We start from the raw sequence: 20,445 nt of genomic DNA on the forward strand, positions 1-20,445 counted from the left end.
GAGTTCAAACTGCTTCATCTACCTTGATGTTCCCAGTATCACTAATATTTACTAAGCACCTATGGGAAGTATGGGACTGTCATCTAGCATTACAGTGTTTCCCTACTCTGTAGATAGAAAAACAAAATCAAAAGAAGACAAGGGCTTCATTGTCACTTCCAAAACTAGAGGTTTTCTCTGATATTACAAAGAAGTGTTGATTCTTCCCACTGCACTCCTTATAGCCCGGGGTTTTGTCACATAGATCACATGCTATCTCATTGCATTTATATTTAGCAAAGATTGTAAAAGATACATGCCTATTAATTCCATCTGTTTACCTTCATCTCCTAATGGTCATGTAGTAGACTTCTATAGTTCTTGGAATCAAAGCAAACATGAACTTTATTACAAAGCAGAGCTAAGATTTATTCATAACATAGCATGATGATAAATTCCACTTATCTCTTGAAACTATACATTGCAGCACAGGATATGAAGATAGCATACACTTTTCATAAGAGTTATATTTTTTATTAAAATAAATGGTGATCATGTTATGAATTTTTAGGCATAAAGAATAACTTTTGTTAATATTACCAAGACAAGAAAACTTTTAATTGTCTTCTAAATCTTAAGAGTTAAGAGATTTTAAAGCGAGGTTTTATTTTCAAATCTATCATGTTCACTGGTATAGCAGAACATATGTCATTAACTTCTCTAATTGTGAAAAGTCATCTTTTTCTCTTCTCATAGCTCTGAAAAAGAGTACAGTTATATAAATATAAAATAGCAGTTCAATTCTAACAGAAAGGGTTGGAAGTTCATTGGTTGTTTACATTTTTCTTTTCTCTTTTTCAAAGGTAAGCTTTGGAGAAATCTCTTTTTGCTAATCACTTTCAACAATACATTGTATCAAAACAATCTACCATACCACCTCCAGTTTTGAAAGATACAAACTCTACGCTGTCCTTTAAGCATTTGTACTTTTATGGCTCAATTCCCAGAGTAAGGATTTGGACACTTGTACTGTGGCAATAGCTAAGAAATCACAAAAGTCAGATATTACATTTTGATAATCATTCTACAAATCCATGCTCCATCAAACTAGACCAAACAGAGAATCCTTAGCACACAAAACCTGCAAAGGAAGCAGTATTCTCCAATTTGGAATACTGTATTCTCCAATTTAAAATACTGCCTTCAAATATGTTTGGAAGTTGAAATAATTTCAATTTCCACTCCAAAGAAGAGGAGAATCATGACATACCTCCCATCAGCTCATTAACCCCTTGACCTTTGCAAAAACATGAATTATTGAATACATATCTAATGAAAAGTAATTTTCATGTTTTAGTTAGAAGCTAGCAACTTTGCAGTGGTTATAATTTTGAATAGAAATGAAACAATCTCCAAGCATGATAGTAAGTCAATTAAGAAGTTCCAAAGTATTCATAATGCCAGCTATTAGCAGACACATTTTTGAAAACCTCAAGTCATTAATATCTTGCTAATTCAGTTATAGCTCTCAAAACCAAATTCACCTTTTCTAGCTGAAAGGAATTTAAAGGCCTTAAATATGAGTATGCAAAGTTATGTGGATACCAAATACCACTTTAAACACTGATTTGATGTTATTTCTTCAACCAATATAAAGCCAAGACAATATTCCTGTGTCACCTCAATCTTTGAATTAGCTTTAAAAGCAAGCTTAAACAATTTGAAAAATAAACCTCTCATTCATTCTCTATCCACAGATTTCTCTAGCCCACAATTCGTATGACTGCCTCCAACAGCAATTGAGAAAGTAGGCAGTGATAAACAAGCTCATACAATTTTGAAACAAACAGCATCATCAGAAGTTTCTAAGTATGCTTGCCTTTCACTTAAATGAAAAGCCAAATGTGAAAGGTCCAGAGGCTTTCACTAATTTTCCACTTTAAACTTTCTAATAATTACTAAGACCACTTTTTATTTCAATAGAAAAATATAATTATTGAGCTATAATTATTCAAAGATAATCATATAAATCTGATATATGTTTCACCTTTAACTGAGATCATAGGGTAGCAAAAGAAATATAAGAAAATAAGAACCTGACAACTACTGAATCCTTAAAAAAAAGAAAACCAATATAAAGCTACTACAATGTTTCCATTTCTCAGGCACTATATTTTTCATTAAAAATGATCATAAAAGGAATATCAATGTATTATACTATGTATCTCACAAGTAGATTATACCGTAAATTAAAAATTATCTGTATTAGAATCCCAATGCAACCTTCAATACCCCGTGAGAAGGCATTTTTCTAAGGTACAATCATATACCTAAACTGCCACATTAAGGCTGCCACAATCCAATGAGTAAACCAAAATATGTTACTTACCTTATTACAAATAAATGGCAAATTGCAGGCACTTTTCAGCTTGCAGCTGTCTAGCATAGTTGATTAGAAATGAACAAAACATCTTTCACTCCAGTGAGAGAATTGCATATTTAGACTTGTCTTTCTTCACTGAATACTGGCAAAAGAGGCTGTTCACCTCCAAGTGATAGCAACAGCCCTGCACGGAGCACTTGCTGCTCTGCACAGCAGCGACTTGGAATGAAAGTAAGAAGAACCCGTGATGTTTAAATAACGTAGCTTTAGATTCACAGGATATGACTCAACTCTCAAACCAGTAGGGGAAGAGTTTCCCATTGCAAAACTGTTAGTACAGATTACATAACAAACATCATATCTGGGGTCCTAAAATACTCACATTAAATATTAAAAACTTCAGCTGCTAAATCAAACGTGCAGTTTTAGTAGTCAACCTCTTCCCCATGGCAAAAGCCACAACAGGAAACGAGAATAACAACACTGCACAAAGAAAACTATTCTGCTTGTTCTCTGCAGTGAATTAATTTAATGTTATTAAGGGTGTGAGAACTTGCCAACATCTCCCAGAAAGATATGTAAAAAAAAAAAGGAACACTAAAGTCACTAACATTCCCATCAGTATGAAAACAATTGTAGAGGAAAATTCTATTTTAACATGCAAGAAGTGGCATGCTTTACTAACACAATAGAATCTCCTTCAGTAAGTAGAGAATGGAAATAGATCTTCATGCTTTGCTGTTGCTGTTTCCCAGAGAAATCCTTTCCTACGCTGTCATTACCTTGTGCTGCTAGCTCTGCCTACCTCACCAACTCAGAGTCCCCTTTTATTTGTTTTGTGAACCCTTCTAAAGGAACATGACTAATGATACAACTCCTCTAGTAAATGTGGCAATTTTACATGCTTTCTCCAGCACATGTTATCCCTTAACCCTGAGTTGTATTAAGCTTGATCAATATTGAGTTATTATATTTGGATACCTCGGTCAATAAATATTACAGACATAGATGCTTGGAGAAAAGTCTACTACATAAATTCACTTGCCATCAGCCTCTTCAAGGAAAAAAAGCTGAAAAAGTCCATGTTAATAACAGTAAGTAGGCTGAAATTAACTAGAACACGGCTGTTAGACATATAAAGTGAAGCACACATGTAATTTAAAATATTTTAGTAGTCACATTAAAAAAGAAACATTAATTTTAATAATGGTTACCCTAGTATGTCTAAAACATCATCATGTCAGCATGTAATAATTATAAAATTATTAAATGTTTTATCATTTTTGTACTAGTGTTGGAGATCCGGTGTATATTTTGCACTCGTGTTACATTTCCACTGGAGCTAGCCATATGCAAGTGTTCAATAGCCACACATGGCTAGTGGCTACCATATTGAATAGCATAGGCCTGGGGTTCAAGGTTCATTTTCAGTCTTCAGGTGGTGGTTCAAATATTCTCTTTCTAGAACATTTAGGAAGGTCTTCCCTGACTACCTTCCCTGAAGTAACCTTTTCCAATTGCTTTCTATCAGATGATCTTTTTTATTTCCTCTATAGTACATCACAGTTTGAAATGTTCTTCTTTACTCATTTGTTTACCTATTTATAGTCTGTTGTCTCTAACAAGAATGTAAGAAACCTGAGGGCAGGAATTTTGTGTCAACAGGCTATTGACATAGTCATCAATACATAGCAGAATTTAATCAAAACATTATTTAATAAATGAATAAAATATGGATTTTTTGCTATATTTTGGCAAATAATATAAAATTAAGAAATGTGTTCCTCATATCACTGAATTTTCAGCAAATACACTGAGCAACACTTTCTTGAATTGAGAAATTGTCCCCTTTTAAGAATATTAATGATCTTCTATGTATAACATGTTTCATTATCATATGCAATGCTGTGAAACAACATACTTGTTTCATTACTCTAGCAAATACTTAGAACACTTTAATCCCAATGATGTAAATCTGGACACCATTAGGATGTCTATTTATCTCCTATTTACAAAAACATAAAATCATTGCATACTATGCACAGAGCTACAACGCAGGGGTCAAGGCTGGGCATGTGACCCACGCTGGTCTAGTAAGCATGCCAACCTCTCCACTTTTGCTAACATTGAGAAAGAGATTAAGTTTGTAGAACATTAAGAGTAGAACTGGTGGTTGTTGTATCTGCTACCAATTGTCTAAAAATTGTCTAAAAGAGGTTGTCTAAAAATGAGGCTGATGGAGGGAAAAACAAAGCCAAATAAATGAAAGGCAGATTCCTGATAATACTACTGTAATTACCAGATACTCTTATGCATTAAGTCACATTTGCCCTTTACTGCAATGATGAATATACTGGAATGTTCACTGGAGAATTACAGTAGTCAAAACAGGAAACCATGTAAGGAGCCCTAAACAGTGGAAGAGTTAAATAAATAATGGGTTAATCATACTAAGGAATACTACATAGTTATTTTCTTTTAAAGAATCGGGTTATCTAGATGCACTGAGATGCATAGCTCCCTAAAAGATCTTAAGCAGAAATAACATATTGCAGAAAAATATATTATCCCAGTTATGAGTATATACATTTTTATATGCATATTCACAGAAAAGGGCCCAGAAAACTGCACACCAACTGTGGACACATGGTTAGGTCTGGGAAAGAGATTTGAAGTAAGGAAGTGATGGGGGACAAAGAGAGATCAACGTTTTGCTCAGTTTACTACCTCTTACGTAAATCTTGTAAAATAAAAATGAATTAATGTATTCCTTAGGTAATTTGAAAAGAACATGTTACATTTAAAAAATATTTTAATATTTTTTATTTCCATATTTTGGTACATTGTACTCACTCTAAGTGGACTACTCTCCTTTACTATTTTTTAAAACAATGTAATAGAAATGATGGTGCTCTTTTCTGTCCCACTCTCCATTCTTTACCAGCCCCAATTTATGAATACTCCAATATTTCAGTCTGGTTAAAGTGAATGCCAAAGACAGAAAAGAGAAAAAGAAAGGGCAGAGAGAGACAGGAAGCTGCATTAGAATCTCCAATGTACCTTCTAAAACTGGCCAAGATCTTCATGTGTTTTTTTTGTTTTGTTTTTTTGTTTTCTCCTGTTGGCCACCTGCAAGCAATTTTATTGGCTTTATAAAATACAGCTTGGATTTATTCAACTGCAAACATATTAACAGTCCAATGTTTATAATAATATGCTTTATATTAATTTAGTCTTGGATCAGAGTAAACAAACTTTTTCATTAACAGCTCACTGAAACATTTCAGGCTTCTGAATTGGGTATAACAGTTGCTTTCCTAATTAACTCAAAATCTAAACCTTTTGTTGTTTTTTCTGGCTTGCTCTAGTCCTTAAATCTTCACATTATCTTAGGCATGCTCATCACATCTCCTGCTTTTGTATTCCCTTAGATTTCCACAATTTCAACCCCTTTTTAAAAATGACACAGCTGAAGGTGCTTAGAGTCTGAAGCAAGAGTAACGGCTGTTTGACTTTTAGTATGACTAATGAGGATCTGAATTTATACAGTGTTGACAAACTGATGCCTGTTTGGCTCTATTTTATTCTCTAAGCCTAGTAACTTAAACCTCCTACATACATGGTCTGTTGACACCCCCCTTCCATTCTCCTTGCCTCTACTTAAAATTATGCCAAATTTGCTTCCGATTTTCTGGAAGAAGTAAACCATTATATTATTAGACACATCTAAAACCTCCATATACCTTTACCTATCTCATCCCTTCTTCTCTCTCCAAAAGTAAACGCCCTCCTGGGTTGGCTTGTATCATTACTGTATATCTTTTATAATACTTTTTATTATAATACTGTATGTCTTTTATAATACTTTTTATTAGATATGTGTATATCCATAAACAAGATATTATTTTGCATGTTTTATTCTTTATACAAATATAATAGTGTATAGATCCTTTAAATGTTTTTTTGTTTTTTTTTTTTTTTTTTTTTTTGCTTAGCATTATCTTCTTAAGATTTACATGTGGTTCTGCTTAGTTTATTCATTTTAACTGGTGTACAGCATTCCAATTTATGTATCCATTCTCCTATTAATAGACATTTAAGTTGGTTCTAATTTATTATTGTTATAAAACTATTATAATTCTTGTACGTGTGCATGTATTTGTTTAAAGGTGAATATCTAGGAATGGAATTTGGGGTCATATGATATGCACACCTTCACCTTTACTAGATATTTCCAAACTGCATCCCAACATAACTAGGCTAGTTTACAATTCAACCAACAGTGTATAAGAATTTTTGTCACACCAAACTCTTGTAAATGATCTCCATAGTACTGATGATCCAAGATGCTGAAATACCAAGGGTCTTGATATTTCTGTTTTTTGTTTTCGATTGGTATCAAGTCTCAATGTTTTAATTTGGATTTCCCTGATTACTACCAAAGTTGAGTATTTTACCTTATTATTGGCCTTTTTTTCTATTGAGTTATTTGCCTTTTCCTGACAAATATTTAGGAGGTCTTTGTAATATTTTAAATATTACGATTCTATTCCTTTGTCAATTATATGAGTTATAGATATCACCCTTCTGTGTATTTTTTTACCATTGTTTATAATGTCCTTTGCTGATTTTTATTTTTAAATTTGTGGTTTAATTTAAAAAATTATTTTTTCTCAGTTATTTACCTATAATTCTTGAGTCAAAAATATAAAAATTAAATGTTCTTTGGTCATTATTCATGAAGCATTACCAACAATAATGTTAGATTGCGTATCTAAAGGGGAACTGAGAAAAATTTCTATTTCTTCTGAGTAGTTCAATTAATCCTTACAGGGTAGCTGCCATGTAACTTGTACAGTATTAGAGGTTTCAAACATGAAGCAGACCATAGAATCAATACATACATTTATGGACTAATTGAAGAAAAAGACTTGCAGGCAGACTGATGATGATGATGATGATGATGATAATGAAATGGAGAAGTAACCATGTGCCAGAGGTTGTGCTGATGCATTATTTAATTTTACAGTAGTGTAAATAAGATGGCGTAAATGTTAGTGTAAGAAATACAAACACATGGTGAAACCCCGTCTCTATTAAAAAATACAAAAAACTAGACCGGCGAGGTGGCAGGTGCCTGTAGTCCCAGCTACTCAGGAGGCTGAGGCAGGAGAATGGCATAAACCCGGAAGGCGGAGCTTGCAGTGAGCTGAGATCCGGCCACTGCACTCCAGCCTGGGCGACAGAGTGAGACTCCGTCTCAAAAAAAAAAAAGAAATACAAACAAGATGCTGTGGATACAGAGAGAAGAGAATATGTTATAACCTTGCATCCTAAAGATCATTCAAGATATAAAGTGGTCAAATTTGAGGTAGTGTGAACCTGTGAGATATAGTAAGACCTTGAAATGACATTTCTATCTTCTCAAGTCAATCTATTTTCCCAAACCAATAACTCAGAGATTAACTGTCATTTATTTAGAAAATTGATAAGAATTAAAGTGGGAACAAGTTATTCATTTGAAGAAAAAAATGCTTTCTTGAGAGACAAGTTCATTTTTTATAATCAGTAATCCAATCACATAATGAAATTTTTTCCATTTATTAGAGATGGTGATAATTTAAAAGCCTATAGTTCTTAGGAATCCTAACAAATGGTGCATATATCTTCCTGTATCTGATTATTAATTTATAACATCAAAGTTAAAATAAACTCTTGTTCCTTAAAGAAATCCCATGGTAAGTACATTTGCAAACAATGCATCCAAATGTCTCTCTTTTGTAAATAGAGATGTTCACATGATGTTTCTCTCACCGAAGTTATATCTGTAGCTCTACAAAAAGTTCAGAAAGTGAGAGGGCTTAATATTCTTCAGCCAGGAGGAAGAAAGGGCTCTTGATCTAGAAATAGAGAAGCATGGCCAGCAATGTCACAGATTTCCTGAGGCAGATTAGGGGTATCCCACTTCCTTGAGGCTATGAAGTTTACACTTCAGGCTTCATATCACTGTAACCCTCTAGGACTTGCAAACTAAGACGTGTTCCCCTGCTTAGGGGTGACAGTAAATTTCAAAATGAGAAAGTAAGACTGCCATCTAAGAATTAAACTTTGAAATAAATATATAGCAGGTCAGCACATAGATAAATAAAGGCAACTTCAGTCGTCAGAAGGATGCAAACTCAAATGCCTGAAGGCACACACATTACCAGTAGGTAATGCAGATCAATGTCTTGGACCTGGCAGAGACCACAGTGAACTGAATGAAGGCAGCACTCAAATTTCCTTTAAAGAAGACAGTCTCTGCTCAGCTCCAGATGGTTGATCAGATGTGAGAAGGGGCTAGATCTCTGGATTTTTTCAAGAAAGGCTACAGCTCTGGGTTGTTACATGAATATTCCTGATTGAGACAAACAAAAGCTTTTAAAGGCCAGATGTGTCCCATGGACAGTCCGTCTCAGACCAGCAAGTAGGCAAAAAGCAGCCTTGGAAGTAAGCATAGGCAGTAGCCACAGAAACACTGGGGTAGGGTTCCAGAGGCACGCCCCTCCCTATTGTGGCTCTGCTTCTCTCATTCCATTACACCTATGGGTCTGAGAACAGTCGCCCTTCTGATTCCATGCTCACCAAGCTGCTTTCTGATACAAATATGGGAGCCTCTCTGGCATGTCTTTAGGGAGACCTTGTTTAAAACTTGAGGGAGTTGAGGAGCAACTCAGCAGCCAGGTCTCTCCTTATAAATTAATAAACTGACAGCCGGGTTAGCGATTTGCTCCCCATGTGGTCTGCCTACAGGAGCAAAATGCGCTGGGTGGGAAGATGAGCCGCCCATCTTCAGCTGTTTCACTTCTCATTGTAAATGGAAACATTGGCATTCTGATTTCACACATTAGTCGTATGAGCTTCATTAATATGAGTCCAGTTTTGGAGGACAGATGGGTTCTGAAGCTGCTGACAAGTGTGGTTTCTGGGCCCGTGGGGCTTTGGACTAGACCATAGACAGTGGGAAATTCCCTAACACAACGCCACCCTACAAGGCCCACTGGGATCTTAAGGAATTGATCTAACTTCTCACTTACTCTCATTCCAACCCCGTGGCCATTCATTTCAAAGCATCCTTATCCGGGTCTCTAGATGTCCAGAAATGAATTTGAAATGTGAAGTTAAGAATTGAAGATACGCCTTAATGAAAAGGGCAGAGGACTCACAGCAACTAAAAAATATGTGTTTGTAATCATTGACACCATGGAGCAGGCACTCTGCTATGTGCTTGCCATAGACCATCCCACTTAATCCTCAAAGAAACTCTGTGAAGCAGGTACTACTCAGAGCAATTATTCTGTCTTACAGACTGATGCTTACGGAGGTGAAGTCATTTGACCACATGTACACAGCTAACAAGTAGCGGAGTTGGGATTAGAACCTGCATCCTCAAACACTATAACTTGTTTTCTGTACATGGTATTTTATTTCACTATTTGTACACCAAACATGCATTTTGCATTTACTATTTGCTAGATACTGTTCTAACTACTTTACCAACATTAACTCATGTATTCCTCATAGTATGCCTATGAAATAACACTAAAATTTACCCCATTCTGGTAAGGAAACTGAGGCAAAGAAAGGTTAAACAACTTGCCCAGGATTATACAGCCAGGAGGAGACACAATCAGGATTCACACCCCATCATTTGGGCTCCAGAGTACTCATTCTCAGTCCCTGTGAAACTCCACACAATGTTCCCTAGGAAGAACTGTTAAAGATTGCAATTTAAATAATTTCAGTGCTATTGTAGGCAAAATTTTTCAGGAGGATGGATGGCAACCCAAGGAAAAGAAATCATTTATGTTATTTCATTACTCTTTATTATATGCCAATTAGAAAAACTGCAATTCTTCTGAATTTAAGAACTACAGAGCAAGTAACCACCATAAAATACTATAAACCTGGATATAGTTATTCTTAGGCAATACATCTGAGGAGAGTGACAAATTTTAGGTTGCATCTTTTTTTCCCCTCACTGTTGCAGGGAAAATGAAAAGAGAATTTTTTGTTTCTGCATTTATAAATCCTAGGAGGTAAACATTGGAATACTTTTGAGAAATCTAAAGTCAAGCACATATTCCAGAGTTTAATTTGAAAGTCATTTTCTCCTAGAAACAAAGCAAGTTTAATTTCAGAATCAAAATGCACTGAACATAAAGAAGTAGATGTGGATACCTCCTACTTTGAACCAAACTTTCAGTTAAAATGGAACTTTTGGATCCATAAATTGCCAACTTTTATTAAGAATAATACTTTGGAATTGATTGGGTAAAAATAACACCTTCTGACTCATATTTTAAATGTGAAGGAAAGTTTTCTATTTAAATAGTGAGGAAAGGCCTCAGTGGTTCCTATACCACTTAAACAATCCAGTGTAGACCCTTCCAGCCAGGGTCTAAAAAGTTAACTTAAACCTGAATCCAGAAGGTCTCTCTCTTTAAGTCCTTAATCTGCTGTTTTGTTCCCGTCCTGTTTAATGTAGTTCATGAACTCTTTCCAGAAACTGCCATCCTGAGAGATACAGCATGTTGCAGCTCATAAACTGTCACCATGAAAAAGAAATAATACCTATAATACTTCCCTTCTTTCAGCCTCTCTTCTCCACAAACAGTCCAATCGCTTTTGTTCAACACAATTTATATAGTCTGGTTATCAAAATGTAGCTTAGTTCCCTAGCGATGTGACTTTCCTGGTCTCATGGCTGATCGAATTCTCGACACAGCCCCACACTCAGGCCTCTCCCCAGGGCCCCATCTAGTCCCATCTTCAGGTCTCTTCTCATTCTTTCCTGCTGCTCCTTTCATTCCTCTCCACATCATGAAACAATTTTAGGGATTTTTAAGCAAATGTCTGAGGCAATATTGCATGGCAGTTAAGAGAGTATGTTTTAAAATCGGACTACCTAGGCATAAATTATGTCTCTGCCAGTTACCTACTGTGTTTGTTATTACCATCAACATTATATGTTTACTTTTGAATCACTTAACATCGAGGTGAGAAATAGTTTTTAAAATTCGTAAATACAAATTAGTTAGCTTTCTTTTTGGCCAATATTTCAATAAAACAATAGGTGCTAATACAGTCAGCAAATCAATTAGCTATTATATTTTATGCACACTCTTGAATATCTGTGGGCTGTTCCTTCTCAATCTTCTTTGTTTTCTTCTCCTACTCCTTAAATGCTGCTGCTCCAGAGGAATCACTCCTCGGCCCTTGGTTTTTTTGCTAGACAGCAGAGGTCCCAGACTTCACGAGGCAGACCAGGTACTCAGTGCACAGACACACACAGAGTTGTGTGGCACACAGGCAATCACATGCCCATTCGAAGGGCAGTGACGTGGCTCCACTCTACTCATCGCTGCTATGTGGGATTGTAGGACCAGATTTTCCAATTTTCAAGACCATGTAAAATACACAGTTTAAAAAATATTGCCATAATGCTTTGGCTGTCCAGATTCAACCTGAAAAACCCAACCTAGGATGACATCTGCTTTATATTCTCACAAAGTAATATTATCCAGGTCCATGGCACTCATCACTATCCCTAGTCAGAGTGCTCCCACATCTCTGTCTTTAGCTCAGATCTGAGATCTCACCTGTACATATTGACAAAGTCAGGGAGGCCTCTGCACAAGGCACTGGGACACCAAAGATGACTGATATATTACGTTGGTGTAAAAGTGACAGCAAAAACCGCAATTATTTTTGCACTAACCTAATACAAATGCAGCCCCTGCCCACAAGGGGTTTACAGTCTATCAATCAAATTACTTCCTAGACACCTCCATCCGGAGATGCTCCTGGCACCTCAAACTAACACTGCCATCCCACTCCACACCTTTCCCCCAACCCCAAACCTACTCACCCTGGTGTCCCCTTCCTTATTTCTATGGAAGGCTGTTGCCCAAACCAGAGACAGGAAATTCATCCAGAATCTCTCTCTTACTGCTAAGAGCTAATTGCTCCCCGAGGCCTTCCCCTTCAATGCCCTGTCCACCTCTCATTCCCAGGATGACTTTCCATCCTTCATAACACTTCTCTACTCATAATTCCTTGTAGGAACTACTGCAATTGCCTTTTGTGGCAATTTTTGAAACACATTTGAAATTTTTATGACATTCCTTTCCTCGGGGGGGGGGGGTCTATGTCTTCTCTCCCCTTGAAACTCACATGGCTTTTGTGATTGTTTTGACCAAAAAAGTATGACAGAGGTGATGCCATGTGCTTCTGAGGCTAGAACATAAAAGGTTGTACAGTTACCCCCTTGCTCAGTGGAACAGTCTCTCTTGAAGCCTTTAGATCCCCTATCTGGAGGCTGTCTTGCTGTGAGGAAGCCCAACTAGCCCTGACACCACAAGAAGAGAGGGAGGAGTCTGGACAGTCCTGAGCTTTCACAGTTTGTCCCACAACTGTTTCAACTCTAGCATCTATCTCACTGCAACGACATGAAGGACATTGACTAGAATCTTCCAGGCAAATCTTTCACACATTCCTGACTCAAGATTTTGAATAAAATAAAATGATAGTTTTAAGCTGCTAGGTTTTAGCTAAATTGTTACAAAACAATAGTAGCCAATACAGAAATGGGGTTTACCATGACACAAATCTAAAATGTGTGTCATTGTGTCTGGAATTGGTGGGTTCTTGGTCTCACTGACTTTAAGAATGAAGCCACGGACCCTCGCAGTGAGTGTTACAGTTCTTAAAGATGGTGTGTCCGGAGTTTATTCCTTCAGACGTTCAGATGTGTCTGGAGCTGCTTCTTCCTTCTGGTGGGTTCATGGTCTGGCTGTCAGAAGTGAAGCTGCAGACCCTCCTGGTGAGTGTTACAGCTCTTAAAGGCAGTGCATCTGGAGTTGTTTGTTCTTGGTGGGGGGGGGGTCGTGGTCTCACTGGCTTCAGGAGTGAAGCTGCAGACCTTCCTCGTGAGTGTTAGAGCTCATACTGCATGGACCCAAAGAGCGGGCAGCAGCAAGACTTACTGCAAAGAACAAAAGAACAAAGCTTCCACACTTTGGAAGGGGACCGGAGCAGGTTGCCACTGGCTGGTTGGAGCAGCCTGCTTTCATTCCCTTATCTGGCCCCACCCACATCCTGCTGATTGGTCCATTTTACAGAGAGCTGATTGGTCCTTGTTGACAGAGTGCTGATTGGTGGGTTTACAATCCTGGAGCTAGACACAGAGTCACAGAGTGCTAGTTAGCTAGATACAGAGTTAGCTAGATACAGAGTACCAATTGGTGTATTTACAAACCCTGAGCTAGACCACAGAGTGCTGATTGGTGCATTTACAATCCTTGAGCTAGACACAGAGAGCTAGAGGGAAAAGTTCTCCAAGTCCCCACTAGGTTAGCTAGATACAGAGGGCTGTTTGGTGCACATAGCATCCTCCAGCTAGATATAAAAGTTCTCCAAGTCCCCATCCAGTTCAGGAGCCCAGCTGGCTTCACCCAGTGGATCCTGCACCAGGGCTACAGGTGGAGCTGCCTGCCAGTCCTGAGCCTTGCCTGCACTCCTCAGCCCTTGGGCTGTCAAGGAGACCAGGCGACAGGGAGCAGGGGGCGGCACCCATGGGGGAGGCTCATGCCGCGCAGGAGCCCACCACAGGGGGAGGAGCTCAGACATGGCGGGCTGCAGGTCCGGAGCCCTGCCCCACAGGGACGCAGCTAAGGCCCCGAGAGAATTTGAGTGCACCCGCAGGCTGGCACTGCTGGGGGACCCAGCGCAACCTCAGCAGCTGCTGCCCCGGGTGCTAAGCCCCTCACTGCCCTGGGCCGCACTGCCGGCCACTCCGTGTGCGGGCCTGCCAAGACGGCTTCTGTGCCCGCCAGAATTCACACTGGCCTGCCAATGCAGCCCCCATTCCCACCCACGTCTCTCCCTCCACACCTCCCAGAAGCAGAGGGAGGCAGCTCCAGCCTCAGCCAGCCCAGAGAGGGGCTCCCACGGTGCTGTGGTGGGCTGAAGGACTCCTCAAGTGCCCCACGTTGGGCTCCCAGGCTGAGCAGGCACTGAGAGTGAGGGCTGCTAGCACATTGTCACCTCTCCTCATTAAGACTGAGACAGGCAGTAAGTGGAGGCTGAAAGGCCAACAAGGAAAGTCTTATGAGAGGAAGTTGGTAGAAATTAGTTAAAGGCTTCCAGGAAGCTGTCAGCAAAGGCTCAAAGGGAAGTGAAAAAAAATGTGCTGGAAGTTAAAAGAAAGGGGTCTCTTATTATGTAGAAGCCGAACATTTTGCAAAACTATCATTTGGGATAAAGTGGAAATTAGAAATATACCTAATGAATTTGATGATCTAGCTAAGGAGATACGTGGTTTTGTGTTTTTTGTTGTTATTTTAGTTTTGTTTTGTTTAGTTGCCTATAATAAAATACAAAAGGAAAGAGATGAGCTAAAGAAAAAAACTGTTAAATATAAATAAGTTAGAACTTGCTGCGTTAAAAAACAACAACTACTAAAAGAAACTGTTTCTTATTCTCAGCCTCTCTGAACAGCAAGTAATTCTCAACTTAAGAAAACACTCTGGGATATAGCCAGAGGCTGGTTAACAGATACCAAAGTCCAGCTAGATAGGAGAGGAATAAGTTCTAGTATTCTGTAGTACTATAGGGTGACTAAAATTAGCAACAATTTATTGTATATTTTCAAATAGCAAGAAGCACGGATTTTGAATGTTCCCGACACAAAGAAATGATTAATGTTTGAGGTGATGGATATGATAATTGCCCTGATTTGATCACTACAGATTGTATAGATGTATCAAAATATCACACTGTACCCCAAAAATATATACAATTATTATGAGTCAATTAAAATTAATAATGAAAGCAAAAAGAAAAAAGAAAAAGAAAAGGTGAAAGAAAGAACACTGTGAATATACTATTTTCAAAAATAATAAATAAAAAGAAAGGCTTTAGGCCAAAGAACAATCCAGGTTGAAATAATATCCTTTATTAAAGTTTCAGAAAGATCTAAGGCAGTGGCACCTCAAACTTTTTGAGGTAGACAATGGACCTCTAAGAATCTTAGGAGTATGCTTCACAAATTCTCTCCATTAAACAATTGGTCTTCCAGGTATCTTAAGGATGTTATTTATTTATTTATTTATTTATTTATTTATTTATTTATTTATTTATTTTTATACTTTAAGTTCTAGGGTACATGTGCACAATGTGCAGGTTTGTTACATATATATACATGTGCCATGTTGGTGTGCTGCACCCATTAACTCATCATTTACATTAGGTATAATTCCTAATGCTATCCCTCCCCACAATAGGACCCGGTGTGTGATGCTTCCCTTCCTGTGTCCAAGTGATCTCATTGTTCAATTCCCACCTATGAGTGAGAACACGCGGTGTTTGCTTTTCTGTTCTTGTGATAGTTTGCTGAGAATGATGGTTTCCAGCTGTATCCATGTCCCTACAAAGGACATGAAATCATCCTTTTTTATGGCTGCATAATATTCCATGGTGTATATGTGCCACATTTTCTTAATCCAGTCTGTCACTGATGGACATTTGAGTTGATTCCAAGTCTTTGCTATTGTGAATAGTGCCACAATAAACATACGTGTGCATGTGTCTTTATAGCAGCATCACTTATAATCCTTTGGGTATATCCCCAGTAATGGGATGGCTGGGTCAAATGGTATTTCTAGTTCTAGATGCTTGAGGAATTGCCACACTGTTTTGCACAATGGTTGAACTAGTTTACAATCCCACCAACAGTGTAAAAGTGTTCCTATTTCTCCACATCCTCTCCAGCACCTGTTGTTTCTTGACTTTTTAATGATTGCCATTCTAACTGGTGTGAGATGGTATTTCATTGTGGTTTTGATTTGCATTTCTCTGATGGTGAGTGATGATAAGCATTTTTTCATGTGTCTGCTGGCTGTATGAATGTCTTCTTTTGAGAAGTGTCTATTCATATCCTTTGCTCACTTTTTTATGGGGTTGTTTTTTTCTTGTAAATTTGATTGAGTTCTTTATAGGTTCTGGATATTAGCCCTTTGTCAGATGAGAAGATTGCAAAAATTTTCTCCCATTCTGTAGGTTGTCTGTTCACTCTGATGGTAGTTTTTGTTTTTTTTTTTTTTTTTTTTTTTGCTGTGCAGAAGCTCTTTAGTTTAATTAGATCCCATTTGTCAATTATGGCTTTTGTGGCCGTTGCTTTTGGTGTTTTAGACATAAAGTCCTTGCCCATGCCTATGTCCTGAATGGTATTCCCTAGGTTTTCTTCTAGAGTTTTTATGGTATTAGGTCTAACATTTAAGTCTCTAATCCATCTTGAATTAATTTTCGTATAAGGAGTAAGGAAAGGGATCCAGTTTCAGCTTTGTACTTATGGCTAGTCAATTTTCCCAGCACCATTTATTAAATTGGGAATCCTTTTCCCATTTCTTGTTTTTGTCAGGTTTGTCAAAGATCAGATGGCTGTAGATGTGTGGTATTATTTCTAAGGGCTCTGTTCTGTTCCATTGGTCTATATCTCTGTTTTGGTATCAGTACCATGCTGTTTTGGTTACTGTAGCCTTGTAGTATAGTTTGAAGTCAGGTAGTGTGATGCCTCCAGCTTTCTTCTTTTGGCTTAGGATTGTCTTGGCAATGCAGGGTCTTTTTTGGTTCCATATGAACTTTAAACCAGTTTTTTCCAATGCTGTGAAGAAAGTCATTGGTAGCTTAATGGGGATGGCATTGAATCTATAAATAACCTTGGGCAGTATGGCCATTTTCACAATATTGATTCTTCCTATCCATGAGCATGGAATATTCTTCCATTTGTTTGTGTCCTCTTTTATTTCACTGAGCAGTGGTTTGTAGTTCTCCTTGAAGAGGTCCTTTACATCCCTTGTAAGTTAGATTCCTAGGTATTTTATTCTCTTTGAAGGTATTGTGAATGGGAGTTCATTCATGATTTGGCTCTTTGTTTGTGTGTTACTGGTGTATAAGAATGCTTGTGATTTTTGCACATTGATTTTGTGTCCTGAGACTGCTGAAGTAGCTTATCAGCTTAAGGAGATTTTGGGATGAGACAGTGGGGTTTTCTAAACATACAATCATGTCATCTGCAAACAGGGACAATTTGACTTCTTCTTTTCCTAACTGAATACACTTGATTTCTTTCTCTTGCCTGATTACCCTGGCCAAAATTTCCAACACTATGTTGAATAGGAGTGGTGGGAGAGGGCATCCCTGTCTTGTGCCAGTTTTCAAAAGGAATGCTTCCAGTTTTTGCCCATTCAGTATGATATTGTCTGTGGGTTTGTCATAAATAGCTCTTATTATTTTGAGATGTGTTCCATCAATACCAAATTTATTGACAGTTTTTAACATGAAGGGCTCTTGAATTTTGTCAAAGGCCTTTTCTGCGTCTATTGAGATAATCATGTGGTTTTTGTCTTTGGTTCTGTTTATATGCTGGATTACGTTTATTGATTTGCGTATGTTGAACCAGCCTTGCATCCCTGGGATGAAGCCTACTTGATCATGGTGGATAAGCTTTTTGATGTGCTGCTGGATTCGGTTTGCCAGTATTTTGTTGAGGATTTTTGCATCGATGTTCATCAGGGATATTGGTCTAAAATTCTCTTTTTTGGTTGTATCTCTGTCAGGCTTTGGTATCAGGATGATGTTGGCCTCGTAAAATGAGTTGAGGAGGATTCCCTCTTTGTCTATTGATTGGAATAGTTTCAGAAGGAATGGTACCAACTCCTCCTTGTACCTCTGGTAGAATTCGGCTGTGAATCCGTCTGGTCCTGGACATTTTGGTTGGTAGGCTATTAATTATTGCCTCAATTTCAGAGCTTGCTATTGGTCTATTCAGGGATTCAACTTCTTCCTGGTTTAGTCTTGGGACAGTGTAAGTGTCCAGGAAATTATGCATTTCTTCCAGGTTTGCGTAGAAGTGCTTATACTCTGATGGTAGTTTGTATTTCTGTGGGGTCAGTGGTGATATCCCCTTTATCATTTTTTTATTGCATCTATTTGATTCTTCTCTCTTTTCTTCTTTATTAGTCTTGCTAGCAGTCTATCAATTTTGTTGATCATTTCAAAAAACCAGCTCCTGGATTCATTGATTTTTTGGAGGGTTTTTTGTGTCTCTATCTCCTTCAGTTCTGCTCTGATCTTAGTTATTTCTTGCCTTCTGCTAGCTTTTGAATGTGTTTGCTCTTGCTTCTCTAGTTCTTTTAATTGTGAAGCTAGGGTGTCAATTTTAGATCTTTCCTGCTTTCTCTTGTGGGCATTTAGTGCTACAAATTTCCCTCTACACACTGCTTTAAATGTGTCCCAGAGATTCTGGTATGTTGTATCTTTGTTCTCATTGGTTTCAAAGAACATCTTTATTTCTGCCTTCATTTCGTTATGTACCCAGTAGTCATTCAGGAGCAGGTTGTTCAGTTTCCATGTAGTTGAGTGGTTTTGATTGAGTTTCTTAGTCCTGAGTTCTAGTTTAATTGCGCTGTGGTCTGAGAGACAGTTTGTTATAATTTCTGTTCTTTTACATTTGCTGAGGAGTGCTTTACTTCCAACAATGTGATCAATTTGGAATAAGTGCAATGTGGTGCTGAGAAGAATGTATATTCTGTTGATTTGGGGTGGAGAGTTCTGTAGATGTCTATTAGGTCCACTTGGTGCAGAGTTGAGTTCAATTCCTGGATATCCTTGTTAACTTTCTGTCTCGTTGATCTGTCTAATGTTGACAGTGGGGTGTTAAAGTCTCCCATTATTATTGTATGGGAGTCTAAGTCTCTTTGTAAGTCTCTAAGGACTTGCTTTATGAATCTGGGTGCTCCTGTATTGGGTGCATATATATTTAGGATAGTTAGCTCTTCCTGATGAATTGATCCCTTTACCACTATGTAATGGCCTTCTTTGTCTCTTTTGATCTTTGATGGTTTAAAGTCTGTTTTATCAGAGACTAGGATTGCAACCCCTGCTTTTTTTTTATCTTCCATTTGCATGGTAGATCTTTCTCCATGCCTTTATTTTGAGCCTGTGTGTGTCTCTGCATGTGAGATGGGTCTCCTGAATACAGCAAACTGATGGGTCTTGACTCTTTATTCAATTTGCCAGTCTGTGTCTTTTAATTGGAGCATTTAGTCCATTTACATTTAAGGTTAATATTGTTATGTGTGAACTTCATCCTGTCATTATGATATTAACTGGTTGTTTTGCTCGCTAGTTGATGCAGTTTCTTCCTAGCATCGACGGACTTTACATTTTGACATGTTTTTGCAATGGCTGGTACCTGTTGCTCCTTTCCATGTTTAGTGCTTCCTTCAGGATCTCTTGTAGGGCAGGCCTGGTGGTGACAAAATCTCTAAGCATTTGCTTGTCTGTAAAGGATTTTATTTCTCCTTCACTTATGAAACTTAGTTTGGCTGGATATGAAATTCTGGGTTGAAAATTCTTTTCTTTAAGAATGTTGAATATTGGCCCCCACTCTCTTCTGGCTTGGAGAGTTTCTGCTGAGAGATCTGCTGTTAGTCTGATGGGCTTCCCTTTGTGGGTAACCCGACCTTTCTCTCTGGCTGCCCTTACCATTTTTTCCTTCATTTCAACTTTGGTGAATCTGACAATTATGTGTCTTGGAGTTACTCTTCTCAAGGAGTATCTTTGTGCCATTCTCTGTATTTCCTGAATTTGAATGTTGGCCTGCCTTACTAGGTTGGGGAAATTCTCCTGGATGATATCCTGCAGAGTGTTTTCCAACTTGGTTCCATTTTCCCTGTCACTTTCAGGCACACCAATCAGATGTACATTTGGTCTTTTCACATAATCCCATACTTCTTGGAAGCTTTGTTCATTTCTTTTTACTCTTTTTTCTCCACACTTCTCTTCTCACTTCATTTCATTCCTTTGATCTTCAATTACTGATACTCTTTCTTCCAGTTGATTGAGTCAATTACTAAACCTCGTGCATTTGTAACATATTTCTCGTGTTATGGTTTTCATCTCTATCAGTTCTTTTAAGGTCTTCTCTGCATTGATTATTCTAGTTATCCATTCATCCATTCTTTTTTCAAGGTTTTTAG

General features: G+C 37.9%; 1 protein-coding gene across 10 annotated transcripts in view; it reads right to left on the reverse strand.

Moving 5' to 3' along the window:
* The window catches only part of MCTP1 (multiple C2 and transmembrane domain containing 1), a 594,518-nt gene that overhangs the window by 383,280 nt on the left and 190,793 nt on the right, over window positions 1-20,445 (reverse strand). For 2 of the 10 annotated variants that reach the window (XM_023212163.2, XM_023212162.2), the window contains exon 1: window positions 2,369-2,570. The exons of the other annotated variants lie outside the window; for them this stretch is intronic. In XM_023212163.2, the coding sequence (XP_023067931.1) occupies window positions 2,369-2,425 (57 nt within the window). In that variant the 5' untranslated portion in view covers window positions 2,426-2,570. Of the gene's footprint in view, window positions 1-2,368; window positions 2,571-20,445 lie in introns of those variants that run through there. 10 annotated transcript variants of the gene reach the window in all.

The sequence above is a fragment of the Piliocolobus tephrosceles genome, chromosome 4 (genome assembly GCF_002776525.5).
Source record: "Piliocolobus tephrosceles isolate RC106 chromosome 4, ASM277652v3, whole genome shotgun sequence".
Taxonomy (NCBI): Eukaryota; Metazoa; Chordata; class Mammalia; order Primates; family Cercopithecidae; genus Piliocolobus; species Piliocolobus tephrosceles.